This window comes from Vulpes lagopus, chromosome 3 (assembly GCF_018345385.1).
Source record: "Vulpes lagopus strain Blue_001 chromosome 3, ASM1834538v1, whole genome shotgun sequence".
Taxonomy (NCBI): Eukaryota; Metazoa; Chordata; class Mammalia; order Carnivora; family Canidae; genus Vulpes; species Vulpes lagopus.
This window is the reverse complement of record NC_054826.1, coordinates 104,934,568-104,952,704: the sequence shown is the minus strand read 5'-3', so window position 1 is coordinate 104,952,704 and position 18,137 is coordinate 104,934,568. Positions and strand designations below refer to the sequence as shown.

The 18,137-nt window shown below is 58.8% G+C and overlaps 1 protein-coding gene across 3 annotated transcripts in view; it reads right to left on the bottom strand.

Annotated features, from left to right (window-relative positions):
* Positions 1 to 1,984: 1,984 nt before the first annotated feature.
* The window catches only part of ADAP1 (ArfGAP with dual PH domains 1), a 50,970-nt gene continuing 34,817 nt past the window's right edge, over positions 1,985 to 18,137 (bottom strand). For 2 of the 3 annotated variants that reach the window (XM_041748587.1, XM_041748589.1), the window contains exons 4-11: positions 16,783 to 16,865; positions 10,504 to 10,616; positions 9,833 to 9,979; positions 3,700 to 3,783; positions 3,443 to 3,505; positions 2,921 to 2,992; positions 2,524 to 2,752; positions 1,985 to 2,444 (exon numbers count right to left, since the gene is read on the bottom strand). In XM_041748587.1, the coding sequence (XP_041604521.1) occupies positions 2,416 to 2,444; positions 2,524 to 2,752; positions 2,921 to 2,992; positions 3,443 to 3,505; positions 3,700 to 3,783; positions 9,833 to 9,979; positions 10,504 to 10,616; positions 16,783 to 16,865 (820 nt within the window). In that variant the 3' untranslated portion in view covers positions 1,985 to 2,415. The remainder of the gene's footprint in view (positions 2,445 to 2,523; positions 2,753 to 2,920; positions 2,993 to 3,442; positions 3,506 to 3,699; positions 3,784 to 9,832; positions 9,980 to 10,503; positions 10,617 to 16,782; positions 16,866 to 18,137) is intronic. The other variant, XM_041748588.1, reaches the window with a different exon arrangement.

The following is an 18,137-nucleotide window of genomic DNA, read 5'->3' as shown; positions in this document are numbered from 1 at the left end:
CTTTGCAGCACTCGTCCTTTCTGAGTGAGCTCCTGGGTCCGGTGGGCGGGAGCGGGTGCCGAGGCCAGCGGTGGCCGAGTCTGTGCAGACCGTGCCCACAGTGGGTGCTGTGAACAGCCACACATGGCCAGTGTCGGGACAGTCTCGTGATCTGCATGTAACTACACGGCGGTGGCTTATTTGCATGTGAGAAACCAAATCCAGTGGGTTCCTGCATTGTGGCAGGTTCTGCACCCAGGCCGTGGGGTGGGGGAAGGAGAGTGCTGGGCCCCCCACAAACTGCCCAGAGAACCTCTCGGGAGAGGGTAGTGTTGGAGGGAGTCCCTGCGAGGGGCAGGCCCTGGGGCGACGGACAGCCGGCTTGTGCTGTGATGCTTGTTCTGAAACCACAGAATGCGTCCAGCGCAGTCAGCGGGAGGGAAGTTGGAACAGAACGCAGGTTTTTATGTGTGATTTTGCCCAAACTCTGTAGGTGAACACAGACCACACACCCATGCACACCTGGTGTCCCGCCCCACTCCTTTAGTAGTGGTAGTGGTGTCTGTCCTGACCCTCAGCATGTGAACACCTCCCTCCTGGGGGGACAACTCTGAGGCCGTGCACCCGACCCCGCTTTCCCTGTGAGCCTTGCTGTGTTTCATGCAGTTGTGAATGGTGCTGTCACTTTCTGGAACCACAGCATCCCTTTGTAGCTGGGCGGGCCGTGTGTTCCCCAAGTCTCCACTGCAGAGCACGAGGGAGACAGACCCCAGAAGCACAAGCAGCCCGCCACGCCGAGGTGTGTGAGGTAAGCACAGTGACCAACCACCCTTGCTGAGCCGTGAGCTTCCACCTAGAGAAATTCTTCTGCCAGTGCTGAAATGTTTCTTTTTAAAATGTTAGTGTCTTGGGCACAGCACCCTTGTGTCTGGGTAGAGAGGGTCTAGAAAACCAATCCCCGAGAACTTGTGACTAGGGCTGCTCCCCACGGGGACCGGTGCTCCAGGGGGACCTCCAGGTTTTCAGTTCCACCCAGAATGAGACCTCCTGCCTCTGAGGCTTGAATTTCCTTGACTAGAAGAGGGTAAGACAGACCAGCGATTGTGGGTGGTAGTGTCTGTCTTGGTTGGGGAAGACGCACCTGCTTGGAGGGGGTGGGGCCTCCAGGACTTGGGCTGGGGCCCTGGGTGACCCTGTGACGGTCTTCACACCCCCGGCCCAGCTGTCAGCCTTTGCTTGGCAGAGTCAGGGCTGAGATGGGGGTGATGGGGAGCTCGTGTTCCTCTCTTGACTTGCAGCTGCCCCGCCCCAGTCCAGGTTTACATGAGTCTGAGCAGGGGAGCCCTGTGCTCAGGTATAGCAGGGAGTCGGGTACCCTTCTCCTAGGGGTGTCCCCACTTCCTGGCATATCTCTGAGGCCAGCAGCTAGGTCCTCCTGGGGACCCAGAGCCCCCACCCCAGCCTGTGACATACACAAGAGGCTACTCACTTCAGGATAGGACCTGCCTTGGGGACACCCTCCTGGTCTTCCCAAGGACCAATCCAGGGCTGCCTTAGGGGATGGGAAGGGGGCTGGGGGACCACCCAGATCACCTGGCAGGTACCCCTCATCTAAACACACTGTTCCCCCCCAAGCCCCCCAAGGGTGGACAGAGCCAGGGGCACCTGGGGAGGAGGCTCAGTGGCTGTAAGTACTGGCTGGCCAGTAGCATGCTGGGTCCTGTGGGGGCCACTCTGGGCTTCTATCTTCCAAGGGCTCAGTGGCCACAAGGTCAGGCCAGTGGAGCGGGGCAGCAGACAGGAGCTGACCCTCCAACCTCCCTCCCGATCCAGGCACGTGGGGCCCAGCCGGCAGGCAGTCCTGAGGCCATGGCACGTGGGAGCCACAGCTCAGGGGGTACCTCTGAGCCCAGGACCCTCATGCACGTGCCAGGTCAGCTGCTTGAGGGGGAGGATGGTGTCCCCCATGCTAGCACCCAGGACCCCACGACTGACACACAGCAGGTGCTCAATAAATACTTGTTGAAGGGGACTTGGAGGAGGGGAGGCATGCAGGCCGCCCGCTGTCCCCATAGCCCGGCCTCCCGCTTAGGGGCAGGGTCCCGCTCAGGTGGGCAGGTGGCAGGGGAGTCAGTGAGGGGCTGCCGGGCTGCCCAGAGCCAGGCCCGGGCCTCAGGAAGGGTGGTCCAGTGGGCAGGGAGGGGGCGGGGACGGCAGCACGGTGGGGTCAGAGGCCGGTGGCCTGCAGCCAGTGTCCAGAGAAACAGGTCCTAGTGGCTAAAGCTCAGGCCCCACCTGGCCGTGTGTGGGGCTGGCCCTTAGCGCAGGGCCCGGACGCCGGTTCCTCCATCTGCTGGCCCTCCAGGCTGGCCGCTGCCTCCTCGATGGACACTTCCAGCGAGTCCGGCTCCCTCAGGCCTCCAGAACCACCTCTTGTTAGGGTTTATGCTTGAAGTGGGCTTCCACTGGAAAAGAACAGCATCCAGCTGTGTCACAGCCACATGGGAGGTTGGGGCTCCCTCCCCAGCCCCCACCTGCACTTACCTGCGTACTCCTGGGGTAGCATGGGCCTGTCCACCACCTTCCGAAAAGCCTCCACCCAGGCCCGCTGCTCCGTCTCTGTCTCGCAGGCCAGCAGGAACCTCCGTTCCGGCGTGACGATGGTGATGCCATGTGGCCAGTGATGGCCCTGGGTGGACGGTGGGAGCCCGTCCAGCACCGTGTAGCCGCTCTCTCTGCTGCCGATGAAGACTTCCCCACGAGCGAAGGCATCCTGTGGGCGGGGGGGCGGGTCCTGTGAGTCTGGACCCCTAAGATCCAGCCCTCCCTCCTGCTCCTCGTCCCCACAGCCCATGGGCAGCAAACGTGGGCCTGCCGCTCTTCTCAGCGTTGTGGGGGAGGAGACGTCCCCCTGCTGATCCCAGCCCAGACCCGCCCTTACCAGGGGATCTTTGAAGTACATGAGCCTCCGGTCATCCATGGTGAACCAGCGCTTCCGGAAGCCTTCCGTCTGCTGCGGGTCAGAGAGCAACGGGTGCCGGCCAGTCAGCCTGAGGAACACGAGCTCCCCCTCACCCCCCACGTACGCTCATTCATCCTGCTTCATGCTTCCTGCCGGCTGTCCGCCCGGGGGCCACACCAGGGCCTTTGCGCTGGTCGTTCCTCCCATGGCGGGGTCCTCCCCTGCCCTCTGCACCGCTTCCTCCTCGCCACTCCTCCCTGGGGGCAGTTAGAGCCCCGCCTGGGCTGGGGGGGCAACCGTGCGTGCTGCACACAGGTGGCCGATGCAGAGGGCCAGAGCGCTACAGTCCCGGGCCATCCGCACCAACGGGACCTGTTAGAAGCACCCAAGGACACCCCGAGTCCTTGCCCGGGGCGCTGCAGGCGCTCTGACCCTCCAAGGCCACCCCAGACCCTGGTGGCCAGGACGGTGATCTCTGCGGAGGCTGCCGGTCAGACCCACCTTGGGCCCGGTTTTCTCCATGTAGCCTTCCTTCAGGTAGTTCCGGGACAGCTTGGGCACCAGCTAGGGCAGAAGATGGGCTCAGGCTGGGGCCCTCCCCGACGGGCTCCCTCCCCCCTTTCTCGCTGCCACTGGGCCAAGAGGTCCCAGGATAAAGGAGGGGGGGGTGTGGGAGCCCTTGGCCAGCCCTCCGCCCACCACCCCAGGCTAGCGGGGTACCCCTCATCCCCCAGCAGCTACAAGGAGCTGCCACTCACATCGGCGTCACTGGCCCCCGGAAACGCCACCTGCAGGTAGTGGAAGCGGGCTGCACGGAGCGCATTGAACCAGTCCACGATCTCCTGTGGGTGGGAGGCAGGTGTGGGCCTCGGCCCCGGGGCTGGCCGCCAGCGGGGCCGTGAGCTCTGCCTCCCTTGGACTGTCCAGACTCCCCCCACTGTGTGCCGGGGAGGGCTGCCATGAGCACAGGCGGGAGCGCGGGCGTGTGCTGCAGGCCGGCCCCGGGTGGCTGGGGGCCTGGGAGCGGGCCGTGCTATGGCCAGCCGGCCCCCAGGCCCTGATGTAGCCTGGGCACGGGTGGCTTTTCTCCTCTCAGATGGGGCTATTTTTACAAACGGCACATGTTGCCCAGAGTGAGGCTCGTCTATTTTTAAATCCACCCAGAGCTGCTGCCTCCCATCTTCAAGTGTGGCTCTACGTGAGCCAAAGTCCCTCACTGGACAGGGTAGACCCGCAGCCCCTACCTCTCCTTGCTGCCCTGCCCCCCACTCCAGGGACCCCTGCCCACTGGATGCTGGACTCTGCCCCAACCCTAGCTGAGCCCAAATAGCTCCTTCCCCTGCCAACACCTGGCCATTGCCGGCCACAGGGCACCTGCACACCAGTTAGGGCTCCCATGCTGCCCACAGGGGTCACTCCATGCCCACCTGGACCACAGCCACAATTCCTCCTCTGCCACACCCACCTGCTGCACACCCCACAAGTTGCTGACCACAGCTTGTCACCAGGCCTGTCCCCTTGGGCTGGCCCAGTGCTGCAGTGTCTCCTTCTGCACTGTCTTCCCCGCCTGGTGCACAGGACTCCCAATCCAGGCAGTGACTTACACTCTGGGCCCTGCCCTCACCACTGTGCTCTCCAGTCTCCCCACAACCCCTGGGGCCAGGCCTCCCACCTCCCTCAGGACTCCTTCAGATCATTGAAACCATGGTAACTGGAAGGGTCACCGGCAGTTCAAGTTGGGCTGTGACACCTTCCCAACGAACCACTGCATCTCCAATAAAGATAGAAATCCACAGCATGGCCGCAGGCCCTGCAGGCTCTGCCCTTCCTTTCCTGCCAGCCTCCACCTTGTCAGCTGCTCAGATATGTCCTGTTGCATTTGGCCACAAGGCCTTTGCACATGCCACTCCAGTACCTGTCTTTACCCTTGGGATGCAGAGCATCATGCTATACATACAGAAGGGCCCTGGGCTCAATCTCCCAAGGAAAGTGGAGGTTTCTGGATAAAGCTAAAGATTGGCCCATATGCTTTGATTCATGTCTTGCCTAGAACCTGTTAATACCACATAACAGTGCATGCAGTCTTCCAAAACCAGATCATGAAGAAATAGAAAATTTGAACACGCTAATTACTAGTAACAAAATGGAATCCATAATCAAAGAACTCACAACACACAAAAGTCCAGGACCAGATGGCTTCACTAGTGAATTTTACCAAACATTTTTTAAAAGGTTAATAACTATTCCCAAACTATTGCAAAAAAACTGAATCTGGAAGCTTTTCTTCTTTCTATGAGGCAAGCATTATCCTGATAGCAAAGCAGACAAATGCACTATGAAAAAAGCTACAGGCTATGCAAAATTTTGCATCCGTGAGGATGTAAAAATCCTGAACAAAATACCAGCAAACTGAATCCAACAATATGGTTGAAAGGATCATTCACCCCTAGCAAGTAGCTTCCAGGGATGCAAGCAAGGATGGCACAACATTCACAAACCAGTCAACGGGATACGTCCTATCAACAAAAGGTTTAGGAACCATATGATCATCTCAACGTATGAAGAAAAAGCAAAGGAAAGCATTTGACAAAATACAACAACTGTTCACGATAAAAACAAAGTGAGGTTCGACAGGCCATGCTGACCTGATAAAGCCTTATCATGGGACAAACCTACAGCTGACCTCACACACCCTGGGGAACAACTGAGCACTTTCCCCCTCAGACCAGGAACAAGGATGAGATGAAAGAACAGTAGTAACTGAAGCCGTATGGAGAAATGAGGATCTCAGGAAAGGTTTGTAACTCTCCTGTATAGGATTTATTTTTTTTTAATTTTTTATTTATTTATGATAGTCACAGAGAGAGAAAGAGAAAGAGGCAGAGACATAGGCAGAGGGAGAAGCAGGCTCCATGCACCGGGAGCCTGATGTGGGATTCGATCCCGGGTCTCCAGGATCGCGCCCTGGGCCAAAGGCAGGCGCCAAACCGCTGCGCCACCCAGGGATCCCTCCTATATAGGATTTAAAAGACTCATGCTTTTAAACAAAAAAAGTAATCAAAAATTAAAAGCTACCATTACTAAACTTGTTTGTATTTGCAAATCTTATTTTATACGTACATTAGGAAATAGTACATTTAAAAGAATGATTATATCTTGGGGCACAGAGTGTGTAAATGTAATACTTTGACATTGACAACCAAAAAGGTGTGTATACACAGCTGTGAAGGAGAAGGTTTCTGCATGTTACTGAAATCAAACTGTAAAATCAATGGGACACCTGGGTGGCTCAATGGTTGAGCATCTGCCTTTGGCTCAGGTTGTGACCCCAGGGGTCCTGGGATCCAGTCTCACAACAGGCCTCCCATGGGTGGCCTGCTTCTCCCTCTGCCTATGTCTCTGCCTCTCTCTGTAGTCTCTCATGAATAAATAAATAAAATCTTAAAAATAAATAAACTATAAAATTGATTTAGAAGGTTATAAATTTAGTATGCTAAATGTAATCCCCATGGCAACCACAAAGAAAAGAGCTATAGAATATACACAAAAGGAATTAGGAGGGAATTTAAACATTTCACTAAAAAACTAAACACAGAAGGAGACAGGAATGCAGGAAACAAGGGAGAAAAAAGCCATAGGCCACACACAACACAAAACACACAGGACAGGAAGAAGCCCCTCCTCACCAGCGTTCCCTTTAAAGGGAAAGAGCCTCTCCAGTCAACACAGAGAACGGCAGGATGGATAAAAACACGTGCTGCGACCACTGGCTGTCTACGAGAGACTCAGCTGAGATCTAAAGACACAGCAGGTTGAGAGTCAACGATGGGAACACACGTTACGTGCAGACAGTCCCCAGGAGACAGCTGGTTCCACCAACATCACACAAACGGACTAAGTCAGGAAAAGGTCACAAGGGACGAGGAAGGACAGTGCATGTGAGTAAAATCCTCAATACAGCAGGAAGATCTAACAATCACAAGCATTTACGCACCTGAGCACAGACCATTAAAACATAAGAAGCAAAACCCCACAGAACTGAAGGGAATAGCCAGCCTAGAATAACAGCTGGAGACAGTGATGCTGCACTCAGAGTGATGCTCAGAAACATGGACAGGAGTAAGGACACGGAGGACTTGCCCCAGCAACCAACCCCGTCCGACCACACGGTCCACCCAATTAGGACGGCACACGCGTTCCTCCCCGGTGCCCAATGGACGTTGTACTGTCGTATGGGATCGACCACACGTGAGGCCTCAGGTAAGTCTTCATAGATTTTAAAAGGTAGGCTACATACAAAATATCCTCTCTGGCCAGAAGCAGGCCACCCATGGGAGGGATTCTCTCTGTTACTATTCCTCTATACTAGTAGGTTGGTTCAGTAATAAATGTGAGACCTTTCAGCTGAGCTGCTGCTGTGTCCTGATTTGTGAAGTACTGAATTCCCCCTCCTGTCAGATCTCACATAGCACCGTCTGATAGAACTTTCTGCAGTGATAGAAATGGCCCTTGACAACGAAGTATTTAAAGTGTGCCTAGGGGACGCCTGTGTGGCTCTGTCTGCTAAGCATCTGCCTTTGGCTCAGGTCTTGACAGGGAGTCAGCATGTCTCCCTCTCTCTGCTCCTCCCCCTGCTCATGTGCTTTCTCTCAAATAAAATCTTTTAAAAAAAAAATCCTCAAGAAAATATAGCACACAGAGTTCAGCAGCATATTAAGGAACATACACCATGACAAAGTGAGATTTATCCCTGAAATGCAAGGGATGTTCAACATGGGAATGGATGAGTGTAATATCTCACAACAGAATGAAGGAAGAACAAACCACGTGATCATCTCAGTTGATGCATAACACATATTTGACAAAATTCATTTGGAATATCTGGGAACCCAAGTAGCCAAAGAATTCTAAAAACAAAACTGGAGGAATCGCAATTCTAATTTCAAAACTTATTACAAAGTCACTGTCTAAATAACATGGCACTGGCATAAAGGCAGACATAGACCAGAATAGAAGACAGCCCAGAAATGGGTCAAATGATTTTTTTGAGAAAGGATGCCAACACCATTCAATGAAGAAAGAACACTCTTTAAAAAAAAAAAAAAAAGATTCTTCATTTACTCATGAGAGACACAGAGAGAGAGAGAGAGAGAGAGAGAGGAGCAGAGACATAGCTGAGGGAGAAGCAGGCTCCATGCAGGGACCCCGATGTGGGACTTGATCCCGGGACTCCAGGATCACCCCCTGGGCTGAAGGCAGATGCTAAACCGCTGAGCCACCCAGGGATCCCCAGAAAGAACAGTGTTTTCAACAAATGGTGCTAGGAGAACTGGATAGCCACATGAAAAAAATGAAGTTGGACTCTTCTCTCATACCACATATAAAAATTAACTCAGCAGAGGGGCACCGGGGTGGCTCCTTTGGCTCAGGTCATGATCACAGGGGGGCCTGGGATCAAACCCCCGTCAGGCTCCCTGCTCAGTGCCATCTGAGGCTGCCCTCTTCACCCACCCACCCCCATGCTCTATCTCTTTTCTCTCTCAAGTAAATAAAATATTTTTAAAAATTAACTCAATGGATCAAGGACCTAAATGTAAAACCTGAACAATAAATATCTTAGAGGAAAACACAAGGCAAAAGCTTCATGGCATTGGATATGGTGATGATTTTGTTGATCTGACACCACAGGCATAGGCAACAAAAGAAAAAGAGAAATTGGACTTCATGAAAATTCTGAAATTTTGTGCTTCCAGGGACACTATCCACAGAGTGAAAGGCAACCCACAGGATGGGAGAAAATGTTTTCAAGTCATGTATCTGATAAAGGCTTAATATCCAGAATATATAGAGAAGCCCTAAAACACAACACCAGAAAAAACAACCCAAATCCAAAATGAGCAAAATGGGACCTGAATAGGCCTTTCTCTGAAGACGTACAAAGTGGTCAAGCAGGACATGAAAAGATGCTCAACATCCCTCATCATCAGGGATATGCAAATCTGCACCAAAATGAGATAGCACCTCGCACACAGAATGGCTAAAATCAGAACCCAGAAACAGGTGTTGGCGAGGATGTGAAACATGAGAACCCTCGTGCCCGGTTGGTGGGAATGCAAACTGTGAAACTGCTGTGGACGACAGTGGGGAGGGTCCCCAAAGAAATAATTTCCACGTGATCCCACAATTCCACATCTGGCTATATAATCAGAAGAACTGAATGTAGGATCTAAGAGAGAGATTTGTTCCCCCAACTCCATAGCAGCATCCTTCGTGACAGCCAGCCCGTGGAAGCAACCCGACTGTCCATCAGGGTAGGAACAGATAAACACAATGTGGTCCATACACACTACAGCCTTTGGAAGGAACTGGACACCTGCTACCGCGGGGACACGCCCTGAGGATGTGAGGTCGAGTGACACAAGCCAGACCAGAATGCACATGGGGACACCACGCACACTAGGTCCTGGCATCGTCAGACTCACAGAGCAGACAGTGGGCGCAGCCGGGGGTCAGTGTGTCATGGGGACAGAATGTTCTGGAGCTGGATGGGGGGACGGCGGCACAATGAATGTACCCAGTACCTCAGAACCATATATCAAACATTGTGAAAATGATTAATTTGATGCGTATTTTAACGATAAAAGATTGAGAGGTGGTCGCCAGACATGTGTGTCTGAAGTGCAGACACATTTCGCCCTTTACAGCCCAGCTCTGAAGGTAGAAACGGACGCACCAAAGCAACGAGGAGGAGGGGCCGCCAGTGGACACAAGGACGGACCCAGAGGGGCTGCTGGGCACCTCCCCCCTGCACCCTTAACCTACAGAGGCTCTGGGTGTGAGTGGGTGGGGCGGCCCAGCTCCCCACCCCTGCCAGGCAGCCCGAGAACGCACCTTCCCATCTTCGTGGTAGACAAAGATGTTGCGGGTGCTGTTGTCCTTCAGGTAGGTGACCTGCAGGCCGTGGGGGTGGCCGATCTTGGCTGGCTGGAAGGTGGCGTTCAGATGCTCGATCTTCATGATGGCCTTGGGCTCCTTGGCCTGGAAGCAAGGGTGGGCCTGTGGGTGCTGACTGTGCTGTGTGGCTTGGGGTAAGTTACTAAGCCTCTCTGGGCCTGGGCCTCCTGACCTGTATGTCCAAGGTAACAGCAGTCGCCTCCCCGGGGATGAGGAGGGCGAGTGTTCAACTCCTGAGCAGACCCCTCCTCTGTCTGGTGTGCCCCCACCCCTGCCAGCCTGGCTTTCCTCTCCGCCCCAGGGGCTGGCTCGCCGTCCTGCGATGCCCTCTGGCTCTGTGTGTCATGGGGGCGTGCTCTGACCTGGAGCTGGTCTGGGGAGGGGCAGGCCCCGCTGGGCCACAGGGTCTTCCCAACCTGCCTGGCCGCCCCTCTCAGGCCGGGGACAGCCCAGCGGGGAAGGGCTTGTCATCTCTGTTCCCACCATGACTGACCCAGGCCCGGCCCCAGGGAGCCACTGTGATCAAGGGGTGGGCAGATGGGGGTCCCCACAGGAGGGGGCAGCTGGGGACAGCACGCCCCCCTCTGCAGGCCCTGGGCCAGACTCACATCGTTTCTGTTGAAATACTTCAGGGAACCTTCTCGTTCCGTCAGCACAAACTTCCTGCTTAAAAACTGCCCGTTGTCCCGGCCGCGCTTCCAGAGAAAGCCTTCTCGGTACCCTGGGGAGAAAGGGTACAGGTCAGAGGGTCAGGGCGCAGAGGCCATCATTCCGACCTGCAGAAAGGGTGCAGGTGGCAGGATACCAGCCAGCCATCTGGTCCATGGCCAGGAGTCTTGGTGGCCTCAGGGCTGCAAAGCATGGTGGGTGCAGTCAGACTCACCCGTGGTGCCGGGACCCGGGGCCACCCCCTCCCCCACAGGCTGCCCACTGCTGCTTGCTCTTGGGGTGTTAACCTTTTTCTTTCTGGAGGCGCAATAAACACATGTGGGGGGGGTGCGGTGTGCTACCCTGTGTGCAGGGTCCTGCGCGCACCTGGAGCGTGCACGTGCGCAGCCACCCTGGGTGGGGGCGGAGGAGCAGACCAGGGCACCCGCCGCTGAGTCCTCAGGACAGGAGGGTCTGCGGACGGGTGGGCATCCTGCATCGTCCAGGTGGGCCTGAGGTCACTACAAGGGTCCTCGCACAGGGGAGGCAGCGGGAGAAGTGACCACGGAAACGAGTGGAAGACGCGGGGAGGAGCCAGCCCTGCTCCCACCTTCACTGCAGCCCCCGACCCTCGGGACGGTCAGTCTGTCATTTTAAGGCACAAATTTTGCAGCCAGTTGTTCCAGCAGCGGTTGGAAGGGAATGCTTCCTGGTGACTTCCACCCCGTCCCGTCCCTTCCTGTCCCTGGGTGCGATGCCCGCCCCAGGACCCTGTGCCCAGTGAGTCGGGCCCGCAGCTCCTTCCTCTCACGCCCAGTTGGGCGGCCCACACGCTCAAGCCCCTTGGCGCAATCCACGGGGGTTTGCTGGTCACAGGCAGGGTCTGCGGGTTCCCACACAAGCCGCCCGACAGTCTCTGCTGTCCTGGGTTTCAGGGCTCTCCCTGTGCAGTGCCACCCGGGGCCGCCCGTGACGGGAGGGGGGGCCAGGGCGGCGGGTGGGGCCCACCGTTCGTCCTCTCAGCCGCCCGTGGAGCTGGGACCCTGGCAGCTGCACCCCCCGTCCCCGCCCCCCCGTGGCCCTGGCAGGCCGCTCCCTGACGGCACGGAGACGCGGGCTATCTTCTCTGTTCTTGAGTCATGCAGCCCTAAGAAGGCAGCAGCCCGGCGTCGGGAGGGGGCAGCTGGTGCCGCTCAGTCTGTCGCGGGACAGCGCCAGATGGGGCCTCTCCCCTCTGCTCCCACTCAGAGGTCCCTGCGTCTCTTCTCTCGGAGCCTGTGCCCCCGGACTCCCTGCGCACAGCGCCACTGTGTCCCCAAGCACACACCGGGCCGTGTGAGCGCTCAACCCAGGGCGAAGCTGGAAGTCCACTTGCCTGCAGGTCAGCCAGGCCGCAAACACAGGGAAGCACCCTAGTGCGGCTTCTGCTCCCCGGCAGCTGGAATGGTGACATTTGCAAGGAGGGTCCCCACCAGCACCCCTGCGTGTCGCCCATGACGAGGCCCTGGCTGAGCACTTCACCCACATGATCCCATTCCGGCCCCAGAAGGACTTCCGAGTTGTTATCCTCATGGTACAGAAGGGGAGGCTGAGGCAGGGAGACGCGAGGTCCTGGTCCAAGGTCACCTGGCCACCAAGCGCTGACCTTCTGCAGGCTGCCCGCCTGCCTTGCCCACCCGGCCCAGCAGGTGGCAGCAGTGCCTCGGGACGCGCTGGGCGCGGGGCTCAGTGGGGTGGGAGGCGGCTCGGCATCCACCCCGTTCCCACTGGCTGCGCCAGGCTGCACGCCGATGGAGGGACCGGCTGGCCCCAAGCCTGTCTGGCTCCTGCGCCGTGTGCCGCCCGACAGCCAGCCGCCAGGATGCCTAATTTCAGGCACCGCAACAGCAGCAGCAATATTTTCGGACGCGCGCTGGCCGGGGTCCCTGACTTGGCCTCGGCAGCAGGACGGCTGTTTGGCGCTCGGCCTGAAGCGGGCAGCCTGCCCGTGTTCGCACCCGGCCTCCCCCGTGAGGTGCGCCTGCCGGCCCTGGCCTGCGGCGGCTCCCACCCACCACACCCGGGGCCTCCAGGCTGTGGGCCCTGGCCATGCTCGCAGTTTCCAGACCCCTGCAGACTCCAGGGCTCTGAGCTGTCGTGGCGTCTACGCTGGCTCGGGGTATCTGTGCTGCTCCACCCTTCCCCCCGCCCCTGCCCACCGCACCCCTGCGAGAGGGGGATCCCGCAGCACACACAGCAGGATGGAGCCCAGGGGTGCCCTCCTGACATGCACGCCTGGAGCTCAGCTGTGCCAGGGGACTGTTTTCTCCCAAAGGACTGACCAGTCCTGGGGCAGAGGCCAGATGGTTCACCCAGCATTTGCTGAGTGCCTATTGTGTGCCCACCCCTACCGTGTGCTGGGCCCTAGCGCGAGCCAGCACCCACTGTGTGCCAGGCCCTACCCTGTGCTGGCTCTGGCACCACCGGCCTGGAAGCTGGGAGAGCCAGCGCAGCCCCCGGGGCCTACGCGCTGCCTCCTCGCGGAAGCCCTGTGGACGGCCTGGAGGAAGCGCACACAGGATCCTCAGCACCGTTGGTGGTGACGGGACCCCACTGCCCACCCACCGGAACGGCCAAACCAAGCCACAAAAACTGACGGTCCCAAGTGCAGGCAGGCACACGGGCAGCGGCCCCTCCTTTGCCGGACGGCCTGCAGGACAGCGCGGTCGGTCTGGAAACAGCTTGTTTAAATTAACGAGGAGGTGCCATCTGCTTCTCACACGACCCGGAGAGAACGAAAGCCTGCGCACAGCGTTCAGGGGTCTCGAACTGGACACAACCCAACGTCCCCCGGCTGGGGAACTCCTCTGCGCACTCAACACCACTCTGCGCCCAGGAAGGGGCGACCTCGGGTGAATGAACAGAACCAGGCCCAAGAGGTGCCACGCAGCTGGATCCGTGGATGACACTGGAAGAGGTGCGAGGCTGGGCCATGGGGCAGAGTGGGGGCCCACAGAACGGGACTGTCACCCACCTGCCTTTGTCACAGCTCATAGAACTGTCCCCTGCCTGGGGCACGGGGCTCGCAGCTGGACCGCAGCTTATGTGAATAGGTGACATGTTGATTTCTTGACGGGAGCAGGGACACGCGGCCTCCCTCTGGGGGCAGTAGGGCTTACCAGGTGGCCCGGGCTGGGTGCTCTGTGGCCAGACCCCGGGTGGCCCTCCCAAGGCAGGAGATGGGCCCCCAGGCCATGTGGCTTCTGCCAGGGGAGGCCCGGAGGAAAGGTGTCCTCCAGGCACGGAGCCAGGACCTGGCTCTACTCCCCCAGAGGCTGACGTGAGGGCCCGGCCTCACCTCCTTTGTCACTCCCTCCCTGCTACCCCAGCCCCTCGCTGGGGGCCTGGCACAACCTTTTGCACGGCCAACTCCACGTGTCCCACACCCCGATCCCCACACAGAGGACGCTGCAGGAAGTGGCCAACAGTCCCGAGTCCAGTGGGGGCTGGAGGGGGCACATAGGCCAAACCCCACAAATGCCCTCAGTCCACTGGACGTGCACCAGCCACCCCAGGGATGCCCACTGGGTGCCCTGCACCTGACACCAGTTCATGCTTCCAGTGACGACCCCACACTGAGTACCGTGTCCTCCCTGCTACACAGAAGGGGAACTGAGGCACAGGGCTGGGCTCTGACATGCAGGGAGGCCCCAGCCCTCAGCCCCCCAGCTCTGCTCGCCCTGTGACAGGACAACAGTGGGGTGGGGCGGCAGCTCTGGGACCAGCCCTGCTTTGCACAGAGGGGAGGCAGTGGGATGGGGGCCGAAGCCCCGGCAGGAAGTGCTGTGTCTGTCGGTGACTGGGGGCAGCCTGGCGGCCTGGCCCTCGGGACAACAGGGGGGCATTGTCCACCCCATGAAAGGCGGCCATTGAGGCTGTGGCTCAGAGCAGGGCGTGGCAAGGGGCGGGAGCCAGGAGCAGCTGTCACCCGGGTCACCCGTGAGCCGGGGTGGCACAGGTGGAGGCGCCTTATCTGCACACACCCGTGACCCTGGCCCGAGGTCAGGGAGCGCCAGGCTCTGTGGCCTCCTCACCCCCCCTCCCTGACACGGGGTCATGCCTGGCCTGTCTGCACTCGGATGCCTGGGCACTGACCCGAGGGGAGCCAGCAGGTAGCTCCGCACGCAGGTGGCTGCGATCGGGTCCTCAGAGCCGGACAGTCCCCTCGCACCACACCACTAACCCCCTTCCCGGCGGCCTCACGAGGGCCCCACGGCCCCGCAATGCCGTCTGGGCCCGCACGTGCCAACCACTCTAGGCCTGACACCTCTGAGGGGTGTTGATCAGCTTTTCCGGTCAGGGTCCCTCGGGCGGGGTCTGCCTGGCGTCTCCTCAGGGCCGGGGCGAGGCTTTGCATTTTCCGGCAGGAATGCCATGGCAGCCACGCCGTCCGGGCACCGGTGCCCCGTCCACACCAGGGGAAGCAGGTCCGACAGCTTCTCCGCCAGCCAGGCCCGTTTCCTCCACCCCATCCACGCCCAGGGGAGGACATGCTGAGACGTGCAAATCCCGCTCCCCCCAGCTTCCACGGCTATTGGCGTCCAGTGTGGCCCAGGCCACCCCTGCTCTGTGGGGGCCTTTGCCTGCTGACGGTCCCTTTCGCCCCTGGTGATCAGTGGACCTCTTCTGTCGGTAGGGCTGAGCCCTGATCTGTGCCCTGTGGCCTATCTTGCTGCCCTCACGTCCAACTTTGGTGCCTGGCATCCCTCAGACAACTGTGCTCTCCCCCCCAGGAGGCCCCGGGTGCGGCTGGGGGGCTGCACCCCACTCACCCTCCAAGCCCCAGCCCCCTGCAGGTCCCTGCAGCCCTGCTGACCCATGGGGGTCGCAGCTGCCAGCCTGGGCATTGTGTGGCTCCCGGGGCCAGGGCCTTTCCCGAGCCTGAGGTGTCGGTCTCCCTTCCTCCCTGTTGGAGGGGCCAGACTTCTGCGTTGGCGTGGCCAGGTGGGCGTGTCATCCCCTGAGCCTGAGAAAGTGCGCCTGTGGCAGGAAGTGCCCACGGGAATCCCCTGGCGCTCCTCACATGGCTGGGGGAGGGGGCCTCAGAGGAACCGCAGGGCCAGGGACACCTCTGGGGTCGCCAGCCCTCAGGTGCACCTGCTCCCCCACCCCGACACTGGGGCTGGTGATAGGGGACTCGGAGGTGCTGGGGGCCTGCTCCCTCCATCTCAGCAGGGGCCTGCACAGGCTCTAGGTTTAGGGGCACCTGGCCGGCCAGGCCTCAGAGGCCGTGGGGTGTGGGGCCCCTGGATGTCCTTCCTCCCGGGAGACCCAGGAGGGCATGTGGGGGGCACTGGGGAGGCCTATGCAGTGAGGTGAGATTTAGAGGCTGTGTGGGGCCATGGTCCGGGCTCCCTGGGTCCCTAGGGGGTTCTTAGTGCACTGGGCTCCCCCCTGTGTGACAGCTTGGTGAGGGCCCCAGTGCAGGCAAGTGGGATGGGGGCCTCTGCTCCTTCTGCTGGCCCTGGAGGGGCTGATGGAGAAGCCGCTGTCTATACAGCAGTGGCCTTCAAGGCCCCCGGCTCGGGGCCTGCTAACGTGCCCTCCTGTAGTCCCCCTGCCCCTGGCCTGATGTCTCACACACACCCAAGAGGAAGCACAGCCAGTGGCACCGGGAGTTAGGAGGAATGGGTTCTGTGGGGGACCCTGGGCCTGAGACAGGGATACAGTTTTAGGCAGGAAGGACCCCAGCTTGTCATTGGGTGTTACCACCTCCTGAGCTCCACGTGGCAGGAGGCAGAGGGAGAGACTCGCTGTCGCGGACTGAGTGCCTGGGATGGACCCAAACATACCCGCAGTGGAGAGGTCTGTCAGTGTTGCTGCCCCACAGGCACCCCCACTTCTGGAACCCAGACCCAACTTTTTCCTGGGAGGGCCGCTCCAGGTCCCAGAGGCAGGCCCAAGTCCCACCTTCCCACCTGGGCCGAGGCCTCTGGTCCTATCGTGCCGCACATGCTCACCCCACACACAGCCCAGCGCAGCCCTGCTGTCCCCATGGCACCAGCCTTGTCTGAGCTAGGGCTGCCCGGGTGCGGGGCCTGAGCACCTGACACCAGCCGAGACCAATGAGCCATCCTCCAGATCCGAAATTTGTCGCCAGTGCCAGGAGTGGGCAGGAGGGGCCCAGAGACTGAGAGCTAGGGACGGAGGGACAGAGAAACAGGGACAGAGGGCCAGGGGCCCAGGGGGCTGGGCCTTACCTGCGGAGTAGGGCTCCTGCTTGTCGGGGTGTGTGAACTCCTGCCGTTCGTACTTGGCCCGGATCCACTGCTCCCTCAGGAGTCTGGGGAAGAGAGTGAGCATCGTGCTGAGCCCGACCGCGGGGCTCACGGAGGCTCCTGGAACACCGTGGGCACAAGGCCCCTGAAGGAACCCGTGTCCACCACCTCCAGACGGCAGGGTGGAAGGGCCACCAGCTTTGATTTTTTTAAAATTTTTTTTTATTTATTTATGATAGTCAGAGAGAGAGAGAGAGAGAGAGGTAGAGACACAGGCAGAGGGAGAAGCAGGCTCCATGCACCGGGAGCCCGACGTGGGATTCGATCCCGGGTCTCCAGGATCACGCCCTGGGCCAAAGGCAGGCGCCAAACCGCTGCGCCACCCAGGGATCCCACCAGCTTTGATTTTTAAGTCATTTGCTAATCAGATAGTTTTACCACTAATAAAAAAAAAAAATTAGCTCTGGGGCACCTGGTGGTTCTGTTAGTTTGGCGCCTGACTTGGTTTCAGGTCACATCATCATCTTAGGGCCATGAGATCGAGCCCCACGTCCTGTGCTCAGCGTGGAGTCTGCTCGGGACTCTCTCCCTCTGCCCCTCTGCCTGCTTGTGCTCTAAAATAAATAAACAATTCTCTCTTTTTTTTTAAAGATTTTATTTATTTATTTATTTATTTGAGCAAGAGACAGAAAAGGAGCAGGAGTGGGGGAGGGGCAGAGGGAGAAGCAGACGCCCCGCTGAGCAGGGAGCCCGATGCAGGACTTGATCCTGGGCCCATGACCTGAGCTGAAGGCGATGCTTCACCATCTGAGCCACCCAGGCGCCTGATAAATAAATCTTTTAAAAATACATGGAAAAAAAAATTAGTTCTAGGGGCATCTGGTGGGTTCAGCCAGTGGAGTATGCAACTCTTGATCTTAGGGTCATAAGTTCAAGCCCCATGTTGGGGGTAGAAATGACTAAAATAAACTTTAAAAAAAATTAGCTCCAATTCATGTATCATCAAATGTGGCCACGGAAAGCATCAAAAACAGAGGTCCCAGTCTCTCCCGAGGCTGTACCGCCATTACCCCAGAGAGGACCCCCGTGACCCGGCCCCCAGCCACAGCCCACTGCCGCGTGGACACTGTGCGTACACAGAATCGGGCGGGGAGTGTGGCCGTCTGTGCTGGACGTCCTGCATGGAGCACTTGGCCTGGGTGCCTCGTCCCTGAGGCTCCCAGCAGCAGCAGGAGGAAGCTGGGGGAGCAGGCGCCCGGGGGAGTCCCCACCCTGCCCAGCAGAGCTCTCCCAAGCCACTCAGCCACCCGGGGCCCCGGCAAGGCCAGGGTGCACCC